This window comes from Notolepis coatsorum, assembly GCF_963971535.1.
Source record: "Notolepis coatsorum genome assembly, chromosome: 3".
Classification (NCBI taxonomy): Eukaryota; Metazoa; Chordata; class Actinopteri; order Aulopiformes; family Paralepididae; genus Notolepis; species Notolepis coatsorum.
In genome coordinates, this window is record NC_140167.1 from 101,241,697 (window position 1) to 101,258,569 (window position 16,873).

Below are 16,873 nucleotides of genomic sequence, written 5' to 3' on the forward strand. Positions count from 1 at the left end.
GTAGATATGTGTACTGGTTTTGACATTGATAATTACGCTGTCACAGGTTTTGTATATTTAAACCGATGGCCATTTCATTAAAAGAATAGATTGAAATTATTTCTGCCACTGGTTATAGCGCTCTCTCACAATTATTATTTGGACTAATCCACTACAAAGTGCTTTACCCCGGGTATAACTTTGCCCCTTCAGAGTACCTTCATGGTCCCCTCGCCACTCCTGTTTGCCATTGTCATCACTGGATGGGTTTATGGACAAGCTGCTCTGCCTCCTCTGCCCATGAAAGGTAAGCAGATATTGATGTCCATTAGAATTGCAATGATAATTGAACTCCATTGCCTATACCTTTAGGCGCTAGTTACACATACTGTACAAACTATGAACTCTGTTGCCTATACTCAATTCATACCTGCCTACTGCTTTCACTATCTTTCACTACTGCTTTTCACTATATACCATATATATTTACCACATATATCCATATCTGTCTGAATACGCCTGCATATAACCCATATAACTCTGTATGATAGCATGTACAATAATGCTGTACCGTATATATTTATCCACATCTGTCTGTACTGTATATACTGTATAAGAAAGGGTTAACCATTTGTCGTGTGGCAGTGAAAGGGTTAACCCTTTGGTAGTGTGGTAGTGAAAGGGTTAATCACCTGTACATTGTATATTATTATTGCACTTTACTGTTACATTTGCACTCTGGTTGGATGCCAAACTTATTTCCGTTGTACTTTACTTGTTTTATTATTATACGTGCTGTATAATGACAATAAATCGAATCAAATCGAATAATGTAAATAGCTGAAATGAAATGATTACGGTCAGAGAGGTGTAGTTGAGGGTCAGCAGGGATATGGGTTATACCCGCCTCTAGAGTATACTGGCCTCATCATGAGCACAATCACCTTTGGAATACCTATACAGTAGGATGGTGGAGTCACAGTATACCTCAACTTCCACCACCCTACTGGTTACAAATACAATCAACTGACCACAATTTCTCTCTATGGATGGATATTATTGGTTAGAGGAGTGCCACTGATTAGTGAAATATATCTACAGAACCCTATGACTGGTTACTAGTCAGTTGATAGACTGATAGATATGACATTTGGTCAGTGACCTTTTGACAGAAACCTTTTCCCCACTAGTTAATAGCATCGTTTACAATAATGACTTGACATTTATTTTTGTATCTGAAATGTATTGTTATTGTCTCTTTCATATAAGGCATATGTACTCTATGTATAACATCAGATTATGAGCGTCAAAACTATACAGTGTTTGTTTGCAATTGCAATGTTTATTTAAGAAAAAATATATTTATTTGGAATTTATGATTTTGAGTCGTCTAAGGAAGCTCAGATTTTTTTTTATAAGTAAATCGTGTATATATCTTCAAAGAATCTCTTTGTTCTGTCCTCTGTCCTCCACGCAGACGGATGCTTCAGGGTTTCTCCAGAGTTGGATGTCTTCAGGGTAGAGGGAGAGGCTGTGATCCTCACCTGCCCATTCTTTCAGAGCATCGCAGAGTTCCGTCACCTCCTCTCGCCAGGAGCAAAGTACCTCATCGCCAAGGGCAACGGAACAGAGGGCATGGCCCATGGAGGACATGTCCAGCAGAGGGACAGACAGCTGTGGCTCCTCCCTGCTCAGCCCTCAGACTCTGGAGAGTACATGTGCATCTACAGGTCATTATCTTCCTAACACTTTAAAGCCACAATCCAGATTATTATTATTATTGAATTTTTTTTAACATTGAAGTGTTCATGTTCATTAAAATATATATAATATATATATTTAGGAAATCTATTTGTAGTGGGTCATCACATTATTAGACAAGCCCTCCACAAATAAATACATGTATCTGAAACACTACTGAAATGGGGAATATATTTATAGAACCTTTGAGGAACACTGCTTTTGCTTACTACTTTTGTGTTTTCTTCTGTCCTACACAGAAATGAAACCTACTGTATTGCTGGCAGAATCACTTTGCAAGTATACAAGTCTGCCTCCATAGATATGGAGAAGCTGGCTCACCCGGTCGTCACTAGAGTGGGCAAGAATGTGTCAGTCCAGTGTTCACACCTGGATCACTTTGACAGCGTTGACCAGATAGAATGGTACAAGGTGGGTGGAAGGTTGAGGATGGAGACGGTGGTGTGTGTATCATGTCAAAGTCAAAGTGTTTATTTGTCACATTATACAATGCGAAATGTTTCTCCCCCTCACCCCCAGATTGTTCAATCATACTGTAAATAAAAGATAGAGACAAAGGATAAAGTACAAGGAAGAATCTCCATACGAGACTCAATAAGATTCAGTAGTGGACAGTATTGAAAAATATTTAATAATGGTTATTTGCAAAGTAACTAGTAAAGTGATTGTGCGTGTGTGTGTGTGCGTCTGTGCTGAGCGGCAGTTATATTATCATACTGTCATCGCGTCTCACTCTTGCCATTATGAGATAACTCTTATCTCCTAGCACCTACTGTGCTCATGAACAAACAAGTTGCACCCATGCACGTGACCAGGCCACGCCCCTGCGTCCTCCTATAAGACGCCGGACATGGTCACACTCTACCTTCCTCTCTTTTTTTTTTTTTTCAACATGGACGCTGCAGTGCACTCCATGAACTAGTTGTTATGAAATGCAGAGAGAAATTACACAATGTTGGGTTTTCGCCGGATATTCACCAGCCCCTGGAATCTTCTCGGCACATCCTAACAGCGCATTGGGCCTGTCCTGGGGTTTTCTCGTCTCGTGACAGCGGATCGAGGGACGTCGGGCGGCGGCTAGCTGTCGGGCTAGGTCGCGCACAGGTAAGGCCTGCGCTGCCAGGCATTAATGCTAGCATTTGTGATACTGCTCGTTGTCCCCGTGAGACAGCCGAGTCGTGTATTGGCGCGAGGGGCAGGATATTTGGGCAAAAAATGGTCGTCATGACTCTGTTTTGGGTGTTTTCCCAGCTATCCTAGTGCACGCGGCTAATGCTAATGCTACAATGCTGGGTCGCCATTCTTGTTCCCCGTCGAGGGCTGTCTTTACTAAAAGGTCTTCCCTCCTCTTAACCATTCATGCTGACGGTCAATCGGTGTCTAATGTTGGGAGTTTTGACGGGGCTTGTTTACCATTTTCATGGGTGGATGGGCTGAGGCCTAGGGCTGGTGTGCTTTTTGTGAATCTATGAATTGTGTGCGGGACTAGTGTTTTTCTCTGGTCTTCATCCCCTTAACATTTGTGTGTATGGGCTAGCCCATTCTGCAGTGTGTTAGTGGAGTTTTCGTTCATTTATTCATTTACCCCTTCATGGGTGCACACCACAGTGGAGGTTGCTGCATGCCTACTAATGAGGCAGTGCTTCACTAGTAGTAGTCTTTTGTCTGTAGCCACCACTGGTGCTCCGTGCTTGTCCTTTGCCTCTGACATGGTGGAACGGTGTCCCGCCCGGCCGACGCCATGAGGCGAGTCGGCCCGGCAGGTGGCTGGTGGGCTGATGAAGCCTATACCGCCGCGGTACAGAATTTAGCAGCGACTGGCAACATTGCTCAATTGGCTGTTTTTCTGTCAAAAATGGTGTCGGGTGGTGGGGCCTTAGGGCCAGCCGACGTCGAAACATCGCGCAAGGTTTTGAGGTTATTAGCTTTTGACCTAGCCGCAAGCTATAACCGCAGGGAGGGCTAGGATGCTGTCAACGGTTGTTTACAGACATCTTGGTTGGATCAGTCTCCCCTTGAGGAGGAGAGAGGTTTTTTCCCTCCTCAGGGCTCCCCTCTCCGCAGAGGGACTTTGGTATTTCCGCAGGAGTGCGGGCGGTATTTGACCAGGCCCCACACCGCCTCACACCGCGCAGCCAGAGGTGAGGGCACGGCCTCGCCAGCGGCTATGGCGAGGCCCTCAACCAGCGGCCGTGTTTCCCCCGCCTGAGGTACCCTGGACACAAAGAAAACAGGTGATCGCAAGGCCGACAGCCTTGGCGGCCGAGGGATCAGCTACATTAGATGAGCACGCCCTAAAAAACTGTCGCCGTCTAGCTGTGTCTAGCTCGCTCTCCGGTCACTCCCCCCCCCCCAACACCAGCGGGATAAGGGCTCTGATTTGTTTCCTTTGGCTGCGGGACGCGTGCCTTCAATGAAGTGCAAGCGGCCTCACGTTTCGCTTCTCATGGGGACAGGGGCTGACACCCAGTTGCTGGCTAGGCCTGGGTCTGTCCGTGAGATTGTTGTGCTGTCAAGCGGCTCCCACGCCACATGTTCTGCGTCTGTGTTTGGTGAGCCTGGTGTTGTGTCTGTCAACAACAAAGGTTGTCAGCGGGGGAGCTCGAGGCCCTTGGGGTCGCAGCGCGAGTTCCGCCAGCCCGCCCTCGCCAGGCCGGGTATCACGTTAGTGCCTCCCACGGCCGGAAGACCGGCGGTGGTCAGGCAGGCGCGCGTGATTTGGGTGGTAGTAATATCACTGCAGGGCTACGGTGTGTAGGAACCCACCCTATCGGGCAGTGTGGGGACCTCACGCCTTGCATGTCCAGCTGTAGAACAGTTCCTCAGCAATCCATGCCGGGGAGGTGTTCAGTGGGGGAGCTTTTGTCACCCAGTGTGATGTCAGCTTCCCCCGTATCAAACCGGCCCTTTCTGTCGGGGTCCCCCCTTGGGTGCGATTGCCTCGTTGGTAGTGTCGGGGTCCGATATCCCGACTCCGTGAGACACCCTGCTCGCGCGGTTGGCGGGTCCAGGGTTGGCAACGCACAGCGGGTGGGACCGGGCCGCCTATCTACGGTTCCTGGCGGACCAGCGCCAAGTGGCGGCGGGTGCGCTTGGGATTATCATCACATATGGCTACAGCAGTGCCATATGTTGAGGTGGATGGAGAGAACACTGAGGCGGGGACTTGTGTTTACACAACCCCACCCGTTTTCAGGTTTGGTACAGACTCTATTGTTGGGGTCAACAGCAGTGACAGCTCTGGCCGATGAGATCCAATCTCTGTGGGCGAAGCAAGCCATCGTCGTGGTCCCAAAGGAGGACACGATGCGTGGCGTTTCCTCCCGGTATTCTCTCGTGCCCGAGAAATCGGGGGGGGGGGGGCGAGGTGTCAGACCCATACTGGACCTGTCCCATGGAAGGTTCAGAATGTTGTCCGTCTCCCACCTGTTAGATGCTGTCAGGTGGGGGCCTGGTTCTCTTCCATAGACCTGTAGGATGCGTATTCGCATCCCGATCTTCCATCCTAGGGCTTACCTACGCTTCCTTTGCAGGGCTTAGTGTACGAGTACCAGAGGCTGCCGTTCGGCTACTCTCTGGCTCCCTGCATCTTCACCAAGTGCGTGTAGACTGCGCTGGGGCCTCTGCGTCGTCGGGGGTTACGAATTGTATTCTGCCCTGGTCGACGTTCTGGTCCTTGGCCGGTCAGGGTAGATCGCCAGGTCTCATACCAGGCAGGTGGTGTCTCACCAGCCTGGGTTTTGCTGTAGACTGGAAGTAGAGTTCTCCTCTTCCCAGTCAACGGGTGGAGTACTTGGGCTTTTTCTAAGCTCAAGGTCTATATGGGCATCCCTCTCGGGGCGGCGGCGAGTGGTTGAGTTCTCGGCGCGCTCGAGAGGTTCCGTCCTAGGACGGTTACGGCGCTGTCCGTGATGCGCCTGCTGCTGAGGTCCCTCTTGGCCTCCTCTTCATGGGGAGGAGGCAGAGGTGGTTTTTTCCAGTATGGAAATGGACCCGGTGTGAGACATATGGAAGCGGCTGAAGGTTCCCATGTCAGTACTGGGGGACCTCGTCTTCTGGGGAGGGTCTGGTGCCCTCACCTGCGGGGTCCCCTTGGGCAGCAGGCTGTCACACGTCACGGTCTTCACCGACGCCTCCCTCATGGGATGGGGGGGGGGGGCGTGTCGGACCAATGCAGTAGGGGGCAGCTGACATGCTGCCCGGTCTGCGCTACATTCAATGTGTTGGGATTGAAGGCAGTCCTCCTGGTCCTCAAACGGCTCGACCACCTTGTGGTGGGCAAGCGTGTTTTGGTCAGGACGGACAACACGACGTCAGCGTCGTATATTGTCGGACAGGGAGGAGTGCGCTCCCCCGTCTGCACCGGGCGGCGGTCGGGCTCTGGCTATGGGCGTTCTCCATCTGCTCTGCCTGAGGGCTCTCCACATCCCCGGCAGGGTGAATGTGTCGCGGGGCGGTCCTCACCCTGACGAGTGGGGATTACGTCCAGACATAGTCGGGCAGGTCTGGGACCGATTCCGTGGCCGTCCGGGATTCTGTATGCTTTCCCCCCCTTACACCTGATAGCTCAGCTGTTGGGGCGGGTACGTCGGGAGCGCGGGACTTGGTCCTGGTCGTGCCGGGCCGGGGCTCAGCTGTGTGGTCCCCGGCCCTGATTCAGCTCTTGGTGGCCCCGCCGTGGCCTGTTCCGTGGTCACCACGGGCCCTCTCTCAGGCACGCGGAACTCTGTTCTGCCTTCCTGTTCTGGGGCAGCCTCTAGGCTTGGCTGCTGACAGTGTGAATCTGGTGGGGATGGGTCTTGACTATTCTGTGGTTAACGCTATCCCGTACGTGCGCGGTCCATCCTCTACCGCGGCTTACGCTGGGGAGTGGCGTATGGTCGAGTGTGGGGGCGGAACGTTGTTCAGCCACCCTCTCGTGGGACGTTCTCTGTCTCTGAGTGGGACCTCCAACTGGTCCTGGGCCGGTTGTCGGAGGCCCCCGTTTGAGCCTCTTGAGCAGGCGCCATTGGATCTGCTGTCTTGAAGACCGCGTTCTTTTTGGCCATCACCTCCGCTAAACGCGTGGGTGAGCTGTGTGCTCTCTCGGTGCGGCCTGAGTGCCTGTCTATTCGGGCCAATAGCGGTGCGACTCTGAGGCCTAATCCAGTCTTTGTGCCAAAGAATATCCAGAGCTCTTTTCGCTCCAGGGATATTGTGATTCAGGCGTTTCATCCGCCTCCTCACACTAGTGGGTTAGAGGCGAGCCTTCATTTGTTGTGTCCTGTCCGTGCTTTGGGGGTTTACCTCAGTCGGACGCAGGATCTCAGGGCTGCCGATCAACTGTTGTTTGTTACGGTGGCCCTGTTGTTTGACAGGTCCCCCCTTTTTTCGCACTTTGGTGGAGTTGACTGCCTCCCCCCCTTCGTTAGGACAGGCGGGTGGACGGGACGCGTGTACCTGTTCCGCAACAGTAAGTGACTTCCGGGGTAGGCCTGATTGGCCCCGACAGGCACGTGACGCGGCAAACTCAGGATGCGCAACGAGGCTGCTGAGAGCTGTCGCGCGGAAATAGGCTGTCTATTGCCATTCTCTAACACAAACTCTAACCATAACCAGCTCCTTAACAGCGCCTAAACTTAACCGTTCTAACCTTAACCAACTCCGAAACAATGCCTAACCTTAACCTTAACCTTAACCATGCCTAACCTTAACCGGCGAAAGAATACACGTTAAAAAAAAAATCACGTAAAAAAAAAAAGATTTGATGGGATTCGAACTCACCAACAACGGACTGCAGGATCGCAGGACCGGTGCTCTGCCAGGTGAGCTATAGCGCCGAATGAGAGTCATGGCGTATTTGGACGGTTACGTAATTCCGTAAGCTCTGCCGCTCGGCTCCGCGGAGCGTGCCGCGCGGCAGAGAAAGTTGCGCGTCACGTGCCTGTCGGGGCCAATCAGGCCTACCCCGGAAGTCACTTACTGTTGCGGAACAGTTACACGCGGACGGGACTCCCCTCCTCCCTGGTAGTGGGGCTTACGGGCCCTCAGGGGGTACACTTGTCGGGTCACGCGTCTGCTCTGCCCCATATCTCATAATGGCAAGAGCGAGACGCGATGACAGTATGACAATATAACGAAAGGTTATCCTATAACCTAGTTATATGAATACTGGCAGAGCGTCTCGCTCTCAGCGCCCTGAGGTCCCTTGGTTGGGTTTTCAATGAGGACGCTGGGGCGGGGCCTGGTCACGTGCATGGGTGCAAATTGTTTGTTCATGAGCACAGTAGGTGCTAGGAGATAAGAGTTATCTCATAATGGCAAGAGCGAGACGCTCTGCCAGTATTCATATAACTAGGTTATAGGATAACCTTTCGTTATGCTCATGCAGAAGCCTATTTGCATAGCAACAAAATGTCATTGAACAATATATTGGTTGAGTTCTAACAGAACATCCATAACATTTTCTTTCAGCCATCTTCCATAATTTGAGAACTCATCATAACACAAAACGCAACAGAAGAGAAAAAACATTGGCAAATTTGAGGAGAAATCATCAGCATTTTGGTGTAATCCTCCTATAACCAGCTGAGCCACTAGGGGGCCCTCCAACTGACCCTTGGTTTTTTGCCTCCTGATAGGACTCCAGCTCCACAGCCCTCTCTGTAGGCTCTGGTTTCTCCTATCAGACAGAGAGACCACACGTGATGACCATCTCTGAGGTCAAGCAGTCTCACCAGGGCCTCTACACCTGTCAGGTCAGAGTCGTCATCAACAACCAGCAGTACACAGTCAGCAGGAACATCCAGCTCAGTGTGAAAGGTAGAGTGATAAAGGTCTAATACTTTTAACTAGGGCTATCAAAGTTTATAGCACGTTAATAATGCACAAATGCGTATATATATATACTGCATATATATTGTAATTGTAAAAATGTACAAACATTCAGTCATACTAATTCATATATCAAGAAAAATAAATGTCATGACCCTTTATCTTTCCCCATGTGAGGTTGGACACAATTACATTGTGTGATTTGCTTTAGAAGTGCGAGGGATCCAGGGAATGATCTTTGAGTAATGGAACATTTAGTTACCAATGTACCTGTTGTACAATGTGTCTTGTTGTGATGCATTGAGGTCCATAGTTAGTTTGATACTTTATAAATAGTAAAGTTTGACACTACATTGTGTGAATACTCATATCACATGTTACATTTACAGTAGCAGCTCAATATGGCCATCTGTTGTTGCCTATTGGGCTTTGCCATGTTATGATTATTTGCAGCACATTTATTTTATGCTAAATGACAATATTTATTGACAGTTATTTATTTTATTTAATAAACATACATTTGCACAGAGCAAGCATTATTAAACACTTGAGAAATATCCCTTTATGGTAAATCTTTTACAGATACAAATATGTAATTAATCACAGTTAACTATGGATTAAATATTTGAATGGATTAACAATCCTACTTTCAATGTATTGTCTGCAGTTGTAACCAGTGCACTAGTGATTTCTAGGTCTTTTGACCAAACAAATGAGCGAACGCAAACACACAAAAAGAGGTGCTTCTGACACTAAGCTCAGAGGAGGGCTGTATATCTATGAATCATGCTAAGAGTGTGTGTGTGTGTGTGTGTGTGTGTGTGTGTGTCCAGTGTATCCTCCTGCTGTTCCAGATCCTGTACACCAGACCTCCAGTCCATACTTTACCACTGCCATTGGGGCCCCCACCGACAGCAGCAGTGGTCAGAGCACCGTGAACAGTGAGTGGAGTTGTACTGTACTGTGATGCAATTAACCCTTTCACTGACACACTACAGAAGGTTAACCCTTTCACTACCACACTAAACAGTCTGTAGTGTGGTAGTGAAAGCGTTAACCATTTGTCGTGTGGCAGTGAAAGGGTTAAAGCTGCACTATGGAAGTATTAGAGGTAACTGCACGTTTAAACATGGAGGATAAGAGATACTTCATACCTTCAATGGATTTTAGCTGCGCTGGTCCCTGACTGGAAGAGTGGAATGTTTTTATTGTTCAGCCCAACTCAGTGGTTTAGGGATCCATAGTATAAATATAATTGATTATGGGACAATAAGCTATAAACTTGTCATTTTGCTGCTGTTGATTTAAGATGGCAATTAAGACCCGTAATCATGGGACTTCCGGTTTGCGACGTTCTGGTGAGCAGCCACATGAAAAAGCTCCCGGTCGGTGAATATCAAGAAAAGGAAGTAAAATAATTCAAAGCGAAATAAAAAGTGACAATTCAAGGATATAAGAGAGGAGGAGGGTTGAACACGAGAAAAGGCGAGAGAAAAGCGACCCCAGAAGGAGTACAAATGGTGGCGCTGGAGATGATTTAGACTAGCATGACGCAGTGGGCAGCTAGTGGAACAGAGGCAACTCGCCCCTGCCAGGAATTCGACCATGCCTTGAGTGGGAGTCGAACCCCAGGCGTCCGCACTGCGGGCGACATCACAAACCGTTGCGCCAAGAAAGGAATTCCCTTCTAAGCGCTGAGTTTTGGATGCCTCTGGGGAGTGAGTTTTACACCCGTTACACTCACCCCCCCTAAACTCACACCACCCAAGGCATCCGGGTCACGGCACCAGTGTAACAGAGGCAACTCGCCCCTGCCACGAATTCGACCATGCCTTGAGTGGGAGTCGAACCCCAGGCGTCCGCACTGCGGGCGACATCACAAACCGTTGCGCCAAGAAAGGAATTCCCTTCTAAGCGCTGAGTTTTGGATGCCTCTGGGGAGTGAGTTTTACACCCGTTACACTAGCATACAGGCCGACATCCAAGTTAGAATGCAGATCGCCCAGGACATACGGGCTAGCACACGGGCTAACGAGCTAGCTAACTAAGCTTTCCAAGCTAACATACTGGCTATCCAAGCTAGCACACAGGCCTGGCTGGAGAAGGAGCTGCAAGCTAACATGGAAGTTAACACGGTGAATACGACGCAGCAAGGGATACAAGCTAACGTGGTGTTGGACCGCAGCGAGGCTTGGCTGGAGAAGGAGCTGCAAGCTAACATGGAAGTTAACATGAGGAATATGACGCAGCGGGGGATACAAGCTAACGTGGTGTTGGACCGCAGCGAGGTCTGGCTGGAGAAGGAGCTGCAAGCTAACATGGAAGTTAACACGATGAATGTGACGCAGCAAGTGATACAAGCTGGTTCGGGAGAGGTGAAACGGACGGCCCCCAGGGGAGGGACGGGGAGGCGCTGGATACAACCGGACCAACCAGGACTCGGGCACCGAGGTCGGCCGGACCATCCGCACACGAGATGCAGGTGCGGAGGTCGCCCGGGCCGGCCAAGATGCGAACACGGAGGCCACACACACCAACCGAGATCCGAGCACCGAGACCAACCGGACCAGCCAGAACTTGAATAATGAGGTTTCACACCCAGCAGGACTCAAGCACTGAGGTCATACACACCGACTAAGATTCAATACCATATGCATATAATGTGATAGTGAATGGAGGTTATGATTCGAGACACACTGCAGACAACACACAGACCACTGGGAATACAGACAGGGTAAACACATTAGATGGGGAAATTGGGACTTGATTCGGGACATATAATACAAATAACACGTACTAGACTAAACTGTAGAAACTAACACACATGACGCACAACTAAGCATATTATTTGATAGTGAATGGAGGTTATGGTTCGAGACACAATGCAGATAACACACAGACCGCTGGGAATACAGACAGGGTAAACACATTAGTTGGGGAGGTTGGGACTTGATTCGGGACATATAGTACAAATAACACGTACTAGACTAAACTGTAGACACTAGCACACAGGACACACAAATAGGATGACAGGGAACATGGGGAATCACATTCGGAGCTCTGGAAATGTACTAACATATCGTCGCCTTCTTAAAATAGTGGCCTAAGTCATAATTTCTAATTTTTCAGGAAACATAATAAACTGAACCATATATAGAATATATCATATTTATTACTAATTTCACACAAAAATGTTATGACAATAGAAGACAATTAACATAAAAATAACGATGTCTATCAATTATGTAACATAAAAGGAATAAATGACTTAGGCCAATTTACGAACATGCCGTTGTGACTTGAGCCATTTTAAACCTGACTTAGGCCAAATCACTTCTTTTATTCCCATTTCTTTGACAGACAATGGGGAAGGATAAGCCACACTAGCAGGGCACACAGAGACTCAGGAGACAGAGGGCAGTTTGGCCGTGGTCACTGGTTGACCCTTTAAATTCAATAAAACAAACTCAAGTTACAACTCAAATCATTTATGAAGGCTGACGTTCCACTCTACTGGTTAGAGTTGCTTACTCGTGAGTAGTACGTTCGTTGATAAAGAAAAATACTGTCCACAGCCGCTCCAGTGTAAAACAAAGATATCCAAATGGTTTATTTCTCTTCCACAGCGAAGTCTTTCTTTACAGAAGTGGTTACAGATAGTTTCCTAAATATTCACGTTACTACTACAAGGTAAGAAAACTGTATTTTCCCAGTCTCCAAAATCACAGCCGACTCGACACATGAAAATTCCTCCACACTGGAAAGCCGCAAATCAACTTGCCGGCTCTTTCCACAGCAAAGCGGTAGGCTTGGCACCTTGGTTGAGAGATGCAGGCTTCAGTCTATGTTGTTTAGTCTATCTGTTCAGTCCTGTTCAGTCCTGTTCAGTCCTGTTTCAAGCTACACACTGCCTGTTCTTCTTCTTCTTCTTATTTGAATTTCGAGGCGTATTACTGCCCTCCGCAATTCTTTTTATGGGCTCTTCTTCTTCTCCTTCTTCTCCTTCTTCACCTTCTTTTTCTTCTTCTACTGGACCCCGTCATCAACTACATTGACCATTGGAGTGCAGCTACTGCTGCTACTTCCTGTCTGAGCCCCCCTCCGCGGGACCCTCCTTGCCCCCTGCTATCTTATCCTGGGCTGCTTTGTCCCTCGCAGCCTTGTCCCTCGCAGCCCCCTCAGCCAATTCACTATACACCTCCTTCCAGTCCAGACCTTCCAATCCCAGATGTTGAACCGCTATCCTAACAATCATCTTCACCATCTCTGTTTTACCCTTAGCCTCTGCCATACCAGTAACTACCCCTGCCACGAAGGCCACAATACCTAATTTCTCCTCCCTTCCCCTCTCTACCTGCTCTACCCTCACTGCCAAATGCCCTCCTTCAACCCCCTGCACCCTTTCTTGGCTACCCTGTCCTGCCCTGCTAACCGCCCCAGCATACGTCAACTTACCCTCCCTTCTCTCTCTCCGATCCGCGACCTCCTTCATCACCTCGCACCCCCTAAACGCTACACTATGCTCCCCACCACAACTAAAGCACTTCGGCTTCACTCCCTCTCCACACTTCCCATATTCATGTTCCCTAGCGCACCTCAGCCCCTTCCTACACGTGATAGCTATATGGCCAAACTCCTGGCACCTATAGCACCTAAGAGGATCATGAACAAATTCCCTAACCCTATACATCCTACGCCCTACAAACACCTCCCTAGGAACAACCCCCTCAAATGTAATCACTACCGTCCCCGTCACTGCCCTCTCTGCTCCCCTCTTCATCCTTTCTGCACTCTTAACTATGCCATTACGCCCGTTCTCCATTAGCTCTCTCACCAGCTGCTCTACTGTAACCTCGACCGGTACCCCAGCTATCACCCCCTTACATCCCCCCCCCCTCTTCTCCCCTACCCTCGCCACCTTACTTATACCCACCCCCCCAATGCCCCGCATCTTCCTAGCCACCTCCACCTGCCCCTCACTACCACACCCTACGGCCAGATTCCCATCCCACAAAACTCTCACGTACTTTACCTCCCCTAATTGCTCGGCAATGAGTTTGGGCCACTCGAGCCTACCTACTTTCCTCTCACCCCTCTCCCCCTCAAGCCTGACCACTATATGGATCACTTCCGCTTTTGCCACATCTTTTCCAGCACCCTCGTCTCCCGGCCCACTTGAGCTATCGTCCCCCACTTTCTTCCTCTTCCCCCCTTCTCCCCCCCTCTCCTCCCCCCTACTCTCACCCGACCCCTCACCCTTGCCCTGGCTATCCCCATCGCTGTCGTTCCTCCCCATCTGTTTCTTCCTCTTCTTCCCCGCCATTTCCCACACCTCTTTCTCAATCTCTTCTTTCTCACTCTCCTCCCCACTATACTCCATTCTGTCACCACCCGACTCCTTCCTTTTGCCATCCTCCTGACGCATGCCCTCATTCCACTCGCTCCCATCTCGATTCACCCATAACCCTGGACAGTCTTGCACCGGCCGGGGCCATTCACGAGGACTCCACTCTCCCCGCTCTCCATAAGCTGCCTCGCTCGCCTTCCACCACCGCTCACTCCCCCTCATGCCTTTCCAGGACGGTTTTCCACTCTCCCCGCTCTCCATAAGCTGCCTCGCTCGCCTTCCCTCCTTCTTGAGATCATCAAATGAGATCTTTCCATATGTAGACAATCGGCAAGGCATCTTGTTCTTGATCCTTAGGCGTAGAGAGAATTGTGGACTATATAGAGACATAAATGTTCTAGAATGTTCGGTTATGACATCATACAGTGACATCACCAATGTTCCAGAACGTTCGATCATGACATCATACTGTGACATCACAAATGTTCTAGAACGTTCAGTCAGACATCATACTGTGACATCACAAATGTTCTAGAATTGTCTATTATGACAAATGAGACGGTTCAATGACTTTATCTAAATCCAATCAATATTCCTAATGCCATTTCAATGTAAGGTTATAAAAATAAATATTCATATAATACAATAACCTAAATATATAGCTTTGGCTCCTACATCACTCTTGGCTAAATCAAACATGCCAGGTGAATCAAACACTGAGGAGGCATGTTCCTCTCCTCACTTCTCCCCCCAGCTCTTCTTTACTGGGTTTTTATTGTAGTTAAATCACTCAAAATCAAACATATGGCAGGAAAATCAAACACTGGGAGGCATGTTCCTCTCCTCACTTCTCCCTTCAGCTCTTCTTTGCAGAGCTATTGATTGATGCCTATTTATGTGGCAAATTATCGAAGAAGTGATGACACTCGGTGGGCATGACATGTTTCATGGACTGAAGGTCCTGAAACTTCCTCTCTGTGATTGGCAGAGCATGTGGAAACATTCTAATCCATGTCATCAGCTTGTTTGACACCTGGACCCTCTGTGGCAGTGCTTCCCATGAGTTATCCGAGAAGGATAGCTTGTAATGGACCTTGCCATCACTGCTAAACTGAAGAGCCCGCAAATTATGTACAGTCGGATCTCCAGCTTTTTTGCCTGGTCTGATGCTGAGGATGTAAGAGCCATTCAATTTCAGGATTTCATCATGCTTGACCACCTTCACATGGTAGGGTGATGGTCTGATTCTTGCAGTCAGGAGTATGTGATGATATCCGTAATAATTTTACGTTCAATGGTACTATGCATGCTGTCACACTCTTATTTGTATGTGTCCAGCAACAAGGTACTTCTGTGTTATTAGTACCCCATATTTCCTGGCAAGCTCAGAAAATGCATTCGCCACATTTGCATTGCGGTTCTGATAACCACAACCATCGCTCCACACTACTATCTCCTTGATTTCTGGATGATCTTTGATCAAAAATTCAAATAAAATGTTGGACAATAATAGGGACATTGGAGAATCCCCATTGGGGATATCTACGTCGTTATAGGAGGGGCCCTCTCCAGGAGAGCCTTACCCCTCCAACCCACCAACGGGGGTTAAACGGGGTTAAAAGAATTACCTGGGAAGTGCCAATTGTCATTAGTCTTCTTTTATATAATTTTCTCCTGAGTTCTTTGCTTTAAATGTGCACATGGACAAATATGAAGGACAAGAATTCAAAATGTTGGACATGAAGAGAGGCTTGGAGAATCTCCTTTGGGGGGTATCTCCGTCTCTGGGGGGGGGGTGCTTCTCCAGTGGGAGGGCTGATCCCCCCCCCCCCCCCAAACCGCCAATCGGGGTAAGAGTGCTAACCATATAACCATTTATGTTCACTTAATTTTTTTCTTATTGTGTTGTTAGTTACATTTTTCATAAATATATGCGGTGATGTCGGTGACATGGGAGGTACAGAGGTGGGCAGGCTGGATTCAGTGGGGGGGGGGGGTGTCGGGGGGAGGGGCCATCGTTCCGGCGGTTCGACCCGGGGGAGGGGGGGCCTTGCGTGTTGTGGGATTGGTGTGCCGCGTACGCCAAACCGCGTAAACGATGGTCCCCCTCCCCTACGTCCCCCCCCCTGAGTTAAGCCCATAGGAGCCCCCCATATCCCCTTTAACACTTTCAGCGCCACGCTTAATCCCCATCTCTGAAGAAGGCCATCTTAAAATAGTCATTTCCGCTGTGTTTCACGATGTTTGCAGAACTGTGTGTGTGTTCTGTATTATAGCTGTGGAGACAATGGTGTGGCTCATTTGACAGACACTACTTATAGTCCAACATGGAAAAAATTGTTTGTTTCTACACACTGTAGTTTGTAGTTTATTACACGATAAACATTGCACATTTCCAAGATAATCCAGTCTTTTTTCATAGATTGCGAGATAAAATGCGTTATGTGCAATAACCCCAAATACTCCCAAATCAAAGGTATATAACATGTACATATGTACCTTCACGAAATCATCAAGGGGGGGGGGGGTAGTCTTACCCCAAAAATGCGATCGTTAGAAATCGCTTGGTTTAGGTAAAATAGGACACTGTGATCATTACAGAAACATGTTTCAGGTTCGGTAAAATAGACATAAAATATACCTTACATTAGCCAGAAGGTATTCCAAAAAGAATAATTCCAAGTGATCGCATCGCCATCGCGATTACCAGTCTATATGTCTATACACGTTTCGATGGTAAAATACACTTAGGCAACGGAATTTCGAGGCGATCAATGTGAATCTCTGTTCAAGCAGGAGGAGGAGCCTTTACAACAACAAAAAAAAGGAAGACGCAATGCAATTCCAGTTCAGACACAGACGATACTGCCACCTGGTGATATTCGATCGGCATTGCAATTCCATCCAATGTATACAAACGAGCCAGGGACGGCTAGAATGATCCGTGAGTGATTTAGAACGGGGATCAGAGGG

General features: G+C 48.6%; 1 protein-coding gene across 1 annotated transcript in view; it reads left to right on the top strand.

Moving 5' to 3' along the window:
- Positions 1-201: 201 nt before the first annotated feature.
- Positions 202-16,873, top strand: part of LOC311225931 (interleukin-1 receptor type 2-like) — a gene marked incomplete at both ends in the record, with an annotated part of 114,738 nt that continues 98,066 nt past the window's right edge. Inside the window, 4 exons of the mRNA XM_084311322.1 lie at positions 202-286; positions 1,457-1,709; positions 1,980-2,151; positions 8,409-8,541. Coding sequence (XP_084167448.1) covers positions 202-286; positions 1,457-1,709; positions 1,980-2,151; positions 8,409-8,541 — 643 coding nt within the window. The remainder of the gene's footprint in view (positions 287-1,456; positions 1,710-1,979; positions 2,152-8,408; positions 8,542-16,873) is intronic.